Below are 14,709 nucleotides of genomic sequence, written 5' to 3' on the forward strand. Positions count from 1 at the left end.
TTATTGAGCATTAAGATATAAATTGTACAATAAAAAATAAAAAAAATTGATGGAGTTTAAGTTAATTTTATATTTGACGAAAGTTAATTGCGAGAATCTGCACACGTGGCGCGAGGGCGGAGGCGTGGGCGCGAGCGGGGGCGTGGGTGCGGGCGCGGGCCGCGCAAGGGCGCAGGCGGCGGGTTAAAAATTTTTACCCTGTTCTCATCAGGCTCAAATTCATAAATACAACACAATGTAAAACTTGTCTTACTAGCTTTAACCGATCTTGTGGGGAAGCCGCGCTTTGCCCACAACAATCATTAGCATGAAAATCTTGCTTTTCTCACTGTATAATTCTGGCTCAATTGAAACTCACCTTATACTTCCGGCTGGTAATTGACTCCAAAAACAACTGTGACGCTCTAGTATCTGAAATGCCACCCATCTTAGAACTTTTCTAACTCTAGTATGTTAACTCTCTTAACCTCTTAAATGTAATCACCGTCTAAAATACTATAGCTAACTGAGTTAAAAGTTTTAGCCATATTATATTTTATACATATAACTACCGGAGGTCTCATAAATACTTTTAATTTAATTATTCAATTTCTAAATACAAAACTGCAATGAACCTGGTGCAGGCAATTGTTTCTATTCCAGTAAAGGAAGCTGCACAAAACACACTTGTCTTTTTGTTTTTTCTGGCGGCTTATGGACCGTCCATTTTTACCAACCCACCCATGCAACCGCTCGATCCCGCGTTGGTTCCCTAAGCCCAAGCAAACGTACGCACATGATCCATGCAAAAGATCACTATATATGCGAGCACATAACGAGCATCTCCCTTCATTCCCTACACACTTCAATAAGCCTTCTTCTTTTTCAATAAGCTATGGCCACCACCTTCTCCTCCACCACCCTCCTCGCCCTCGCCCTCGCCCTCTTCACCCTCCTCACCTCCGCCGCTCACGGCACGCTATCGCCCAGCTTCTACAACGCTTCTTGCCCGAAGCTACAGACGGTCGTGCGCGCGGCGATGGTCAATGTCGTGCGAAAGGAGCCGAGAATGGCCGCGTCCATTCTCCGCCTCTTTTTCCACGATTGCTTCCCCAACGTACGCTTGCCATGCCTTAATTCTCTCTTTTTCTTTTTCCATTGTGATAACACGTTAAAAGACATTCTCAAATTGATCCTGTCGACATGAACGTGAACGTTAGATAATAAAATTAAAAACTTTATAATTTTATTCAGTAATCAACTATATATGTACTAATAAATATGTATTTTGTAATATAGGGGTGCGATGGCTCGATCTTATTGGATGAGACACCAAAGTTCCTGAGCGAGAAGAACGCGCCCCCAAATTTCAACTCGGTCCGTGGTTTTGATGTAATCGACGCCATTAAATCCAAGGTGGAGAAAGTTTGTAGGGGCACGGTGTCGTGCGCCGATATCGTCGCCCTCGCCACGCGCGACGGCGTCAACTTGGTATGCACCCGGTCCACCCAGAATACACGTTGAATTGGTCTATAAATGAGATAATTGATAGCCTATTGCTCAAAAATGGATCTGGCCTATCGCTAGGCTAGGCAAATAGCCATTTTGAACGTTACAAAAACGATTAAATTTGGTCCAAAACACTTATACAGTACAGGCGTGTCCATGCCAACAATGAGGTCAAAAATTTGAGCTCTCGCACAAGCTTGGATTTGACACTCGAGTCGTGTTGTTGCATTTCACTTTAAATAAAACTCATGCTATGACTAATGGATGAAACGGTAAAATATATAATTATAAAATGTGATAATTTTTTGGACTAGGATTGTAATTTTATGTTAGTTTGTTAGGTGTAACAATTGCTGTTCTTATTATCTCGCAATATATGGTCTAAATCATTGCCTATCGACTACAGCTCGGAGGACCCTCTTGGACAGTTGAACTCGGCCGCAGGGACTCACTCACGGCAAACATGAAGGCCGCCAATGAATTCCTCCCCGGCCCGAGCTCCGACCTCGCCCAGCTCCTCGACACGTTCAACCGGAGGGGCTTCACGGCGCGCGACGTGACCGCGCTCTCCGGCGCGCACACCATCGGCCACGCGCACTGCGGCTTCTTCGCCGACCGCATGATGGGCGACGCCAGCATCGACAGTGCATTCGCATCCCTCCTGCAGCAAAATTGCTCGCTGAGTGCCGGCGGCGGGGCCGCTGAGGCTTTGGCACCCCTCGACCGAACGCCGAAGCGGTTCGACAACGCATACTACCGCGACCTGATCGCGCACCGCGTCCTCTTCCACTCGGACCAGGAGCTGTTCAACAACGGGCCGCAGGATTCGCTGGTCCGGCAGTATAGTGCGGACGGCACGTTGTTCGCGGCCGACTTCGCGGCGGCGATGGTCAAGATGGGGAGGCTGAACCCGCTGAGTGGGACCAGCGGCCAGATTAGGTTGCATTGCTCAAGAGTGAACTAAAATGGTTGGAATTGGTGTGGATTGGATTTGGACCCAATGTGTATCGACTAGTTGTAGGTTTGGTGAAGTACTGGTTGTTTGTAACATATTGTACTCTCCTCTGTTGAATTGTTTGGAAAGATTACCAAAAATTATTAAATTACTGAAGGCCAATTCATCCCTATTTTTTTTTTATATTGAGCCATTCCAGTTTATTCTATTCACATTTCGACTTCGAATCAAACATGGCTTATAAGTGATTATTGAAATATGGAAAAAAAAATTGATTATTAAGGTAAAGTTTTCATTGTTCCTAATACAAGTACTAGGTTTCCATTGATGATTTATAAATTCCCAATATCTGAATTTCTATTGGTAAAAAAATTACAGTGATTCCGCATTATGCTTCCAATAAAAATACAAGAGCAATTAATGCTATAAGTGGGGTGTAAATTTTATATTTTTTATCCGAAGTCCACTATTTCTCATTAGCCTTATCACCTTTTTAATTTTAAAACTAAAAACTAAAAAAAAAACCAAAATCCTTGGTTAGAACTTAGAACAGTATAATATATATAACTTAAATATTTTTTTATATATATACAATATTATTCTGCATCATAGATTTAAGTATCCATTGGCATGGGTATCCTCTATGTCGCATTGTGTTAGCAAGATATCGTTAGGATATAGCTTCTGTGTCGATAATATAGCTCAAAACTTTTTTTCTTTAAATAGTGCGTAATTTTTTCAATGAAATTCAAAAAACTTGATAAAAATATATAAAAAGTAATAAAAATATTTTGTTACTAGAGAAAATAAATTTTCATACTATTACGTATCGACATACATATATATGAGTTAATTGCATACACGTCCCTGCAAATATGCTGAATTGTAGATATATCTCTATAAAACTCAATTTTTATAAATTATTTCTGTAAAAATCTTAATGTATTCAGATATATCTCTCTGATTAGAATTCGTTAGAGAGCTGTTTATTTTTTAACAGTAGAATTATGAAATGACATTTTTGCCCTCACAAATATGGCCCTCCAAAAGTTCCAGCCGGTATTTTGCAGAAATGCCCTCACAAATATATCTTTTTTCCTCTTTCTCTTCCTTTACGGGCGCGGCTGCCGGCGGTTCGCGAAACTGAGCGGCTGCGGCAGAAGTTCTTGGCGGCGGGGGCGATGGTGACGGCGACGGCGATGGAGGAGGAGTCGGATCCGGGGTGGGGCGAAGGGGAAGGCGAAGTCGCGGGCCTTGAAGCCGTCCCAGCGGCGAAGTTGCAAAGGAAGAGCGGCGAGCACCGCGCGGCGCTTGGGAAGCGGAGGATCGGCGACGGGGGGGCAGAGGATCACGAGCTTGATGTCGTAGCTCCGGAACCCGGCCTCCTCGAACACACGGCTCACCACGGGGTCGTCGAGGATCGCGAGCACCAGCTACTGCTGCTCCATCCTTACCTTCTTTCTCCATCGCGATGGCCCGCCGCATCTCCTCCCTCGCAGGCGACGACGTAGACGGCCATTTCAACAAGCAGAAGAAGAAGATGAAGAAGATGAAGAGGGAGATGAAGAAGGGTAAAATTGCTAATTCACCTTATTAATTAATCATGGTTAAGTATTTTAACTGTGATTAACGAAATTTTCCTAACAGACCCTAACGGCAGGGACATATAAATACATTAGTATTTTTGCAGGAATAACTTATGAAAGTTGAGCTTTGTAGGGATACATTTGCAATTCACCATATTTGCAAAGACGTGTATGCAATTAACCCTTTTTTTTTATAATTAGCATGCATCGATATGATCCATCAAGCACTATGCCATACCGGGCCGGAAAATCTTCGGCACAATACCATAAGTTTTCGACAGGATCTCATATCACAATATTTAATCCTTGCTCCAAATGTATAACCGCACTTACCCACCAACTTATTTTTACAAATTTTATGTTAACATTCAGTAGTTATTTTGAATTTTTAAAATACATGTAAAATATAAATGGCCTTTTTGCATAAAAAATCCACTTATTTTAGACTTTTGCAAAACCGGGTCACCTTTTTCGTTTTTGCAGATTCGGTCCGTTTTTTCAGCAAACTGACCAAAATACCCTTATTACTTTTTCTCTTTCCTCTTTCTCTCTCCTCTTCGTTCTCTCGTTCTTTTTTGTTTTTCTGCCGAAAAAAAAAAGCGAAGGCCAGGCTGGCGCCCCGCCGGAGCACCGCCAGGCAGGCTCTTCTTCTTCTTCTTCCTGCAGGAGCAATTTTTTTTCTCTCTTTCTTTTTCTTCTTTTTCTTCCTCCTGCTGGAGCACTTTTTTTTTCCTCCCTTCTTCTTCTTCTTCTTCTTCTTCCTGTAAGAGCACAGGGCGCGCCACGGCGACTTCCGGCCTCGCCACGGAGCCCGACCGCTCGACCCCGACTCCTCGCTCAAGCCGGGGAAGCTCTACTTCCTCGTCGACCTCCCCCGCGCCGACCCCGAGCCCGACCACCGCCACGCGGGTCGGCGCCGGCGCCGGCGCCGTGCGTTCCTACTAGTTGCCCGAGGAAGGCCGCGCGTCGGACTCCGAGCCCGACCGCTCGACCCCGACGACCCACTCAAGCCGGAGAAGCTCTACTTCCTCGTCGACCTCCCCCGCGCCGACCCCGAACCCGACCACCGCCGCGTGATTTCACCATTACACCATTAATGGTGTAATGGTGCACCATTACACCATTAATGGTGAAATTACACCATTAATGGTGTAACCATTACATCATTAATGGAGTAATTACACCATTACACATTAATGTAATTACACCATTACACCGGTGTAATGGTGTAATTACACCATTAATGGTGTACTGGTGCACCATTACACCATTAGGAAGAACCCGGCCAGCCGGGATAGCGAGCGCCCGCGCGAGGCCGCCGGGTCGACGTGCGCCTCTCCCGCGGAGCTCTGCAGCTGTTCGCGGCGGATCTCGAGCGCGGCGGCGGCGGCGGGGGGGCGGCCGCGGCGAACAAGGCCGCGGCGGGCCGCGGCGGGCGGACCAGGGCGCGGCGTCGACGTGGGTGGACGGGTTCATCCGCGACCTCCTGAGCAGCGCCACGCCCGCGGTGTCGATCTAGCAGCTAATCCACAACGTCCGCGAACCCTCCTGCTCCTCCGACCCCCAGCCCCAGCGCAGCTCCACCTCCGACGAGGCGGCGGCGGTAGCAGCGGCGGCGAAGCTCTGCCGCGGCGACGGCGCCCCCGAGCCGAGCTCTGCCGAGCTCTGCCGAGGAGCTCGGGGGGCGCCGCGGCACGCACGGGGCCGGTGCACGCGGCGGCCTGCGGGCGTCGGGGTCGAGCGGAGACGCGGGGGAGGTCAGGGTCGGCCGAGCTCGAGGTCGGCCGGTGCACGCCAACGCCTCCCGCTCTGTCGCCGTCGCCGCGGAGGAGGCGCACGTCGACCCGGCGGCCTCACGCGGGCGCTCGCTTTCCCGGCTGGCCGGGTTCTTCGTAATGGTGTAATGGTACACCATTACACCACCATTACACCATTAATGGTGGTGTAATGGTGCACCATTACACCATTAATGGTGAAATTACACCATTACACCACACCATTAACGGTGCACCCGGCCCGCAGAGCGGAGCCGCGGGTGGAGCTCCGCCGGGCGCAGCACGAGGAGGGGGATGACAACGACGACGGCGGCAGGGTCTGCTGCTGCTGCTGGAAGAGGACGAGGGCGGCGGCGGCGGCGGCGTCGTTGGAGGAGCGAGGGGAGGGGAGGGCGAGGCCGGCGGAGACGAGGCGAGGGAGGGGTTGACGGCGCGGAGCTCGTCGGGCTTGTGGGCGAAGAAGCAGACGCGGCGGGCGCAGCCGTTCTCGTCCTTGCAGAGGCAGGTGCGGTACTGGGCCGGAAGTCGCCGTGGCGCGCCCCGTGCTCGTACAGGAAGAAGAAGAAGAAGAAGAAGAAGAGCGAAAAAAAAAGGTGCTCCAGCAGGAAGAAGAAGAAGAAGAAGAAGAAGAAGAGCGAAAAAAAAAGGTGCTCCAGCAGGAGGAAGGAGAAGAAGAAAAAGAAAAAGAGAAGAAAAAATTGCTCCGCTTGGCCTTCGCTTTTTTTTTTCGAACGAGAGAACGAAGTGGAGAGAGAAAGAGGAAAGAGAAAAAGTAATAAAGGTATTTTGGTCAGTTTGCTGAAAAAGCAGACCGAATCTGCAAAAATGAAAAAGGTGGCCCGATTTTGCAAAAGCCCAAAATAAGTGGATTTTTTATGCAAATTGGCCAATATAAATTGATGGAGTTTATTGAGCATTAAGATATAAATTGTACAATAAAAAATAAAAAAAATTGATGGAGTTTAAGTTAATTTTATATTTGACGAAAGTTAATTGCGAGAATCTGCACACGTGGCGCGAGGGCGGAGGCGTGGGCGCGAGCGGGGGCGTGGGTGCGGGCGCGGGCCGCGCAAGGGCGCAGGCGGCGGGTTAAAAATTTTTACCCTGTTCTCATCAGGCTCAAATTCATAAATACAACACAATGTAAAACTTGTCTTACTAGCTTTAACCGATCTTGTGGGGAAGCCGCGCTTTGCCCACAACAATCATTAGCATGAAAATCTTGCTTTTCTCACTGTATAATTCTGGCTCAATTGAAACTCACCTTATACTTCCGGCTGGTAATTGACTCCAAAAACAACTGTGACGCTCTAGTATCTGAAATGCCACCCATCTTAGAACTTTTCTAACTCTAGTATGTTAACTCTCTTAACCTCTTAAATGTAATCACCGTCTAAAATACTATAGCTAACTGAGTTAAAAGTTTTAGCCATATTATATTTTATACATATAACTACCGGAGGTCTCATAAATACTTTTAATTTAATTATTCAATTTCTAAATACAAAACTGTGATGAACCTGGTGCAGGCAATTGTTTCTATTCCAGTAAAGGAAGCTGCACAAAACACACTTGTCTTTTTGTTTTTTCTGGCGGCTTATGGACCGTCCATTTTTACCAACCCACCCATGCAACCGCTCGATCCCGCGTTGGTTCCCTAAGCCCAAGCAAACGTACGCACATGATCCATGCAAAAGATCACTATATATGCGAGCACATAACGAGCATCTCCCTTCATTCCCTACACACTTCAATAAGCCTTCTTCTTTTTCAATAAGCTATGGCCACCACCTTCTCCTCCACCACCCTCCTCGCCCTCGCCCTCGCCCTCTTCACCCTCCTCACCTCTGCCGCTCACGGCACGCTATCGCCCAGCTTCTACAACGCTTCTTGCCCGAAGCTACAGACGGTCGTGCGCGCGGCGATGGTCGATGTCGTGCGAAAGGAGCCGAGAATGGCCGCGTCCATTCTCCGCCTCTTTTTCCACGATTGCTTCCCCAACGTACGCTTGCCATGCCTTAATTCTCTCTTTTTCTTTTTCCATTGTGATAACACGTTAAAAGACATTCTCAAATTGATCCTGTCGACATGAACGTGAACGTTAGATAATAAAATTAAAAACTTTATAATTTTATTCAGTAATCAACTATATATGTACTAATAAATATGTATTTTGTAATATAGGGGTGCGATGGCTCGATCTTATTGGATGAGACACCAAAGTTCCTGAGCGAGAAGAACTCGCCCCCAAATTTCAACTCGGTCCGTGGTTTTGATGTAATCGACGCCATTAAATCCAAGGTGGAGAAAGTTTGTAGGGCCACGGTGTCGTGCGCCGATATCGTCGCCCTCGCCACGCGCGACGGCGTCAACTTGGTATGCACCCGGTCCACTCAGAATACACGTTGAATTGGTGTACAAATTATTTGTTAATGCAGGTCCATGAATGAGATAATTGATAGCCTATTGCTCAAAAATGGATCTGGCCTATCACTGGGCTAGGCAAATAGCCATTTTGAACGTTACAAAAACGATTAAATTTGGGCCAAAACACTTATACAGTACAGGCGTGTCCATGCCAACAATGAGGTCAAAAATTTGAGCTCTCGCACAAGCTCGATCTGAAACTTGAGTTGTGTTGTTGCATTTCACTTTAAATAAAACTCATGCTATGACTAATGGATGAAACGGTAAAATATATAATTATAAAATGTGATAATTTTTTGGACTAGGATTGTAATTTTATGTTAGTTTGTTAGGTGTAACAGTTGCTGTTCTTATTATCTCGCAATATATGGTCTAAATCATTGCCTATTGACTGCAGCTCGGAGGACCCTCTTGGACAGTTGAACTCGGCCGCAGGGACTCACTCACGGCAAACATGAAGGCAGCCAATGAATTCCTCCCAGGCCCGAGCTCCGACCTCGCCCAGCTCCTCGACACGTTCAACCGGAGGGGCTTCACGGCGCGCGACGTGACCGCGCTCTCCGGTGCACACACCATCGGCCACGCGCACTGCGGCTTCTTCGCCGACCGCATGATAGGCGACACCAGCATCGACAGCGCATTCGCATCCCTTCTGCAGCAAAATTGCTCGCGGAGTGCCGGCGGCGGGGCCACTGAGGCTTTGGCACCCCTCGACCGAACGCCGGAGCGGTTCGACAACGCGTACTACCGTGACCTGATCGCGCACCGCGTCCTCTTTCACTCGGACCAGGAGCTGTTCAACAACGGGCCGCAGGATTCGCTGGTTCGGCAGTATAGTGCGGACGGCACGTTTTTCGCGGCCGACTTTGCGGCGGCGATGGTCAAGATGGGGAGGATGAACCCGCTGACTGGGACCAGCGGCCAGATTAGGTTGCATTGCTCAAGAGTGAACTAAAATGGTTGGAATTGGTGTGGATTGGATTTGGACCCAATGTGTATCGACTAGTTGTAGGTTTGGTGAAGTACTGGTTGTTTGTAACATATTGTACTCTTCTTTGTTGAATTATTTGGAAAGATTACCAAAAATTATTAAATTACTGAAGGCCAATTCATCCTCTATTTTTTTTTTAATTTTTATATTGAGCCATTCCAGTTTATTCTATTCACATTTCGACTTCGAATCAAACATGGCTTATAAGTGATTATTGATATATGGAAAAAAAAAAGTGATTATTAAGGTAAAGTTTTCATTGTTCCTAATACAAGTACTAGGTTTCCATTGATGATTTATAAATTCCCAATATCAGAATTTCTATTGGTAAAAAAATTACAGTGATTCTGCATTATGCTTCCAATAAAAATACAAGAGCAATTAATGCTATAAGTGGGGTGTAAATTTTATATTTTTTATCCGAAGTCCACTATTTCTCATTAGTCTTATCAACTTTTTAATTTTAAAACTAAAAACTAAAGAAAAACCAAAATCCTTGGTTAGAACTTAGAACAGTATAATATATATAACTTAAATATTTTTTTATATATATACAATATTATTCTGCATCATAGATTTAAGTATCCATTAGCATGTGTATCCTCTATGTCGCATTGTGTTAGCAAGATATCGTTAGGATATAGCTTCTGTGTCGATAATATAGTTCAAAACCTTTTTTTCTTTAAATAGCGCGTAATTTTTTCAATAAAATTCAAAAAACTTGATAAAAATATATATATAAAAAGCAATAAAAATATTTTGTTACTAGAGAAAATAAATTTTCATACTATTATGTATCGACACATATATGCATGATTTAATTGCATACACGTCCCTGCAAACACGGTGAATTGCAGATGTATATCCCTACAAAACTCAATTTTTATAAGTTATTCCTGTAAAAATCTTAATGTATTCAGATATGTCTCTCTGGTTAGAATTCGTTAGAGAGCTGTTTATTTTTTAACAGTAGAGTTATGAAATGACATTTGAAATGACATTTTTGTCCTTACAAATATATCCCTCGAAAAGTTCCAGCTGGTATTTTGCAAAAATGGCCTCACAAATATATCATTTTTCCTCTTTCTCTTCCTTCACGGGCGCGGCTGCCGGCGGTTTGTGAAGCTGAGCGGCTACGGCGAAAGTTCTCGGCGGCGCGGGGGAGGAGGAGTCGGATCCGGGGTGGGGCGAAGGGGAAGGCGAAGCCGTGGGCCTTGAAGCCGTCCCCGGCGGCGAAGTTGCAAAAGAAAAGTGGCGGGCACCGCGCGTCGCAGGGGAAGCGGAGGATTGGCGGCGGGGGGCAGAGGATCACGAGCTTGATGTCGCAGCTCCAACACACGGCCTCCCCGAACACGCGGCTCACCATGGGGTCGTCGAGGATCGCGAGCACTAGCTGCTGCAGCTCCATCTTCACCTTCTTTCTCCACCACGATGGCCAGCCGCATCTCCTCCATCCCCGACGACGACGTAGACGGCCATTTCAACAAGCAGAAGAAGAAGATAAAGAAGATGAAGAGCGAGATGAAGAAGGATAAAATTGCTAATTCACGTTATTAATTAACCATTGTTAAGTATTTTAATTGTGGTTAACGAAATTTTCCTATCAGACCCTAACGGCAGGGACATATCTGAATACATTAGTATTTTTGCAGGAATAACTTATGAAAGTTGAGCTTTGTAGGGATACATCTGCAATTCACCATATTTGCAAGGACGTGTATGCAATTAATCCTTTTTTTTTTTTATAATTAGCATGCATCGATATGATCCATCAAGCACTATGTCATACCGGGCCGGAAAATCTTCGGCACGATACCGTAAGTTTTCGACATGATCTTGTATCACAATATTTAATACTTGCTTCACATGTATAACCGCACTTATCCACCAACTTATTTTTACAAATTTTATGTTAACATTCAGTAGTTATTTTGAATTTTTAAAATACATTTAAAATATAAATTGATGGAGTTTATTGAGCATTAAGATATAAATTGTACATTAAAAAATAAAAAAAATTGATGGAGTTTAAATTAATTTTATATTTGACGAAAGTTAACTGCGAGAATTTGCACATGTGGCGCGAGGGCGGAGGCGTGGGCGCGAGCGGGGGCGCGGCGTGGGTGGCGGGGTGCAGGCGCGGGCGCGTGGGTTAAAAATTTTTACCCTATTCTCATTAGGCTCAAACTCATAAGTACAACATGATGTGAAACTTGTCTCGCTAGCTTTAATCGATCTTGTGGGGAAGCCGCGTTCCGCCCACAACAATCATCAGCATGAAAATCTTGCTTTTCTCACTGTATAATTCTGGCTCAATTGAAACTCACTTAAACTTCCTGCTGGTAGTTGACTCCAATAACATTTGTGACGCCCTAGTATCTGGAATGTCACCCATCTTAGAACTTTTCTAACTCTAGTATGTTAACTCTCTTAACCTCTTAAATGTAATCACCGTCCAAAATACTATAGCTAACTGAGTTAAAAGTTTTAGCCATATTATATTTTATACATATAACTACCGGAGGTCTCATAAATACTTTTAATTTAATTATTCAATTTCTAAATACAAAACTGCGATGAACCTGGTGCAGGCAATTGTTTCTATTCCAGTAAAGGAAGCTGCACAAAACACACTTGTCTTTTTTTTTCTGGCGGCTTATGGGCCGTCCATTTTTACCAAACCACCCAACCACTCGATCCCGCGTTGGTTCCCAAAGCCCAAGAAAACGTACGTACATGATCCATGCAAAAGATGACTATATATGCGAGCACATAATGAACATCTCCCTTCATTCCCTACACACTTCAATAAGCATTCTTCTTTTTCAATTAGCCATGGCCACCACCTTCTCCTCCACCACCCTCCTCGCCCTCATGCTCTTCACCCTCACCTCTGCCGCTCACGGCACGCTATCGCCCAGCTTCTACAACGCTTCTTGCCCGAAGCTACAGACGGTCGTGCGCGCGGCGATGGTCGATGTCGTGCGAAAGGAGCCGAGAATGGCCGCGTCCATTCTCCGCCTCTTTTTCCACGATTGCTTCCCCAACGTACGCTTGCCATGCCTTAACTCTCTCTTTTTCTTTTTCCATTGTGATAACACGTTAAAAGACATTCTCAAATTGATCTTGTCGACATGAACGTGAACGTTAGATAATAAAATTAAAAACTTTATAATTTTATTCAGTAATCAACTATATATGTACTAATAAATATGTATTTGGTAATATAGGGGTGCGATGGCTCGATCTTATTGGATGAGACACCAAAGTTCCTGAGCGAGAAGAACGCGCCCCCAAATTTCAACTCGGTCCGTGGTTTTGATGTAATCGACGCCATTAAATCCAAGGTGGAGAAAGTTTGTAGGGGCACGGTGTCGTGCGCCGATATCGTCGCCCTCGCCACGCGCGACGGCGTCAACTTGGTATGCACCCGGTCCACTCAGAATACACGTTGAATTGGTGTACAAATTATTTGTTAATGCAGGTCCATGAATGAGATAATTGATAGCCTATTGCTCAAAAATGGATCTGGCCTATCGCTGGGCTAGGCAAATAGCCATTTTGAACGTTACAAAAACGATTAAATTTGGTCCAAAACACTTATAGAGTACTACAGGCGTGTCCATGCCAACAATGAGGTCAGAAATTTGAGTTCTCGCACAAGCTTGATCCGACACTCGAGTCGTGTTGTTGCATTTCACTTTAAATAAAACTCATGCTATGACTAATGGATGAAACGGTAAAATATATAATTATAAAATGTGATAATTTTTTGGACTAGGATTGTAATTTTATGTTAGTTTGTTAGGTGTAACAGTTGCTGTTCTTATTATCTCGCAATATATGGTCTAAATCATTGCCTATTGACTGCAGCTCGGAGGACCCTCTTGGACAGTTGAACTCGGCCGCAGGGACTCACTCACGGCAAACATGAAGGCCGCCAATGAATTCCTCCCCGGCCCGAGCTCCGACCTCGCCCAGCTCCTCGACACGTTCAACCGGAGGGGCTTCACGGCGCGCGACGTGACCGCGCTCTCCGGTGCACACACCATCGGCCACGCGCACTGCGGCTTCTTCGCCGACCGCATGATAGGCGACACCAGCATCGACAGCGCATTCGCATCCCTTCTGCAGCAAAATTGCTCGCGGAGTGCCGGCGGCGGGGCCACTGAGGCTTTGGCACCCCTCGACCGAACGCCGGAGCGGTTCGACAACGCGTACTACCGTGACCTGATCGCGCACCGCGTCCTCTTTCACTCGGACCAGGAGCTGTTCAACAACGGGCCGCAGGATTCGCTGGTTCGGCAGTATAGTGCGGACGGCACGTTTTTCGCGGCCGACTTTGCGGCGGCGATGGTCAAGATGGGGAGGATGAACCCGCTGACTGGGACCAGCGGCCAGATTAGGTTGCATTGCTCAAGAGTGAACTAAAATGGTTGGAATTGGTGTGGATTGGATTTGGACCCAATGTGTATCGACTAGTTGTAGGTTTGGTGAAGTACTGGTTGTTTGTAACATATTGTACTCTTCTTTGTTGAATTATTTGGAAAGATTACCAAAAATTATTAAATTACTGAAGAGCAATTCATCCTCTATTTTTTTTATATTGAGCCATTCTAGTTTATTCTATTCACGTTCCGACTTCGAATCAAATATGGCTTATAAGTGATTATTAAAATATGGAAATTAAAAGAAGTGATTATTAAGGTAAAGTTTTCACTGTTCCTAATATGAGTATTAGGCAGGGGTTCAACAAAGAGTATTAGGAAGTGATTATTAAGGTAAAGTTTTCACTGTTCCTAATATATAAAGTTTTCACTGTTCAAAGTTTTCACTGTTCCTAATATCATCCTCTATTTTTTTAATGTGGGCCGTGCCGGCCCACATTTTTCATGCTGATTCGAGCTAGGGGCTGGCCCGGTCCGGTCCAGTTTTAAATTCGGGCTGGGCCGTGGCGGGCCGGAGCTACCACTTCTCTGGCCCAGCATGGCCCGGAAGGATTAGGCCGGGCTCCAAACAGGCCCCTAAAGAATTTTATTTCTTTATTTATTTAAAAAATATATAAAATTTAAAATATAACAAATATTTTTTTATTTAGAAATTTAAAATTTATAAAAATAATTGTAATATATAAATATTTAAATTTTTAATATATCTATATATATATATATATATATATATATATATATATATTATATATGAAAAAAAAATTAGAGAGTGTTTTGGTCCAATGGACCAAAATTGTTTTGCTCTATTAGACTAAAAACCTCCTCCCAACTTGGGGCTCCTTCTCCCAAGGAGATCAACCCCGAGGCCCAAGGCAACAGCTTTGGGCCTTGGGGGTTCGGGCCGTGTTGGCCTGGCTGGCACGACCCAAACGGCCGTGCCGTGTCGAGCCACGGGCCTGCCTTCGGCCCGGTACGGATTAGGCCCGTTTCAGGTCGTGTTGGGCCACGGGCCTCCCTTCGGCCCAGCACGAATCAGGCC

General features: G+C 45.4%; 2 protein-coding genes across 2 annotated transcripts; both read left to right on the forward strand.

The window, feature by feature from the left end:
- LOC109710917 (peroxidase P7-like) lies at positions 1,004-2,452 on the forward strand. Its single transcript, XM_020233729.1, has 3 exons — positions 1,004-1,096; positions 1,279-1,470; positions 1,895-2,452. The coding sequence occupies exons 1-3, from the start codon at positions 1,019-1,021 to the stop codon at positions 2,450-2,452; spliced, it is 828 nt and encodes a 275-aa protein (XP_020089318.1). The 5' UTR covers positions 1,004-1,018.
- LOC109710254 (peroxidase P7-like) lies at positions 7,714-13,653 on the forward strand. Its single transcript, XM_020232764.1, has 7 exons — positions 7,714-7,806; positions 7,989-8,180; positions 8,629-9,177; positions 11,814-11,925; positions 12,056-12,270; positions 12,453-12,644; positions 13,489-13,653. Exons 1-7 carry the CDS (start codon positions 7,729-7,731, stop codon positions 13,651-13,653), a joined length of 1,503 nt encoding a protein of 500 aa, XP_020088353.1. The 5' UTR covers positions 7,714-7,728.

This window comes from Ananas comosus, linkage group 5 (assembly GCF_001540865.1).
Source record: "Ananas comosus cultivar F153 linkage group 5, ASM154086v1, whole genome shotgun sequence".
NCBI classification, from domain to species: domain Eukaryota; kingdom Viridiplantae; phylum Streptophyta; class Magnoliopsida; order Poales; family Bromeliaceae; genus Ananas; species Ananas comosus.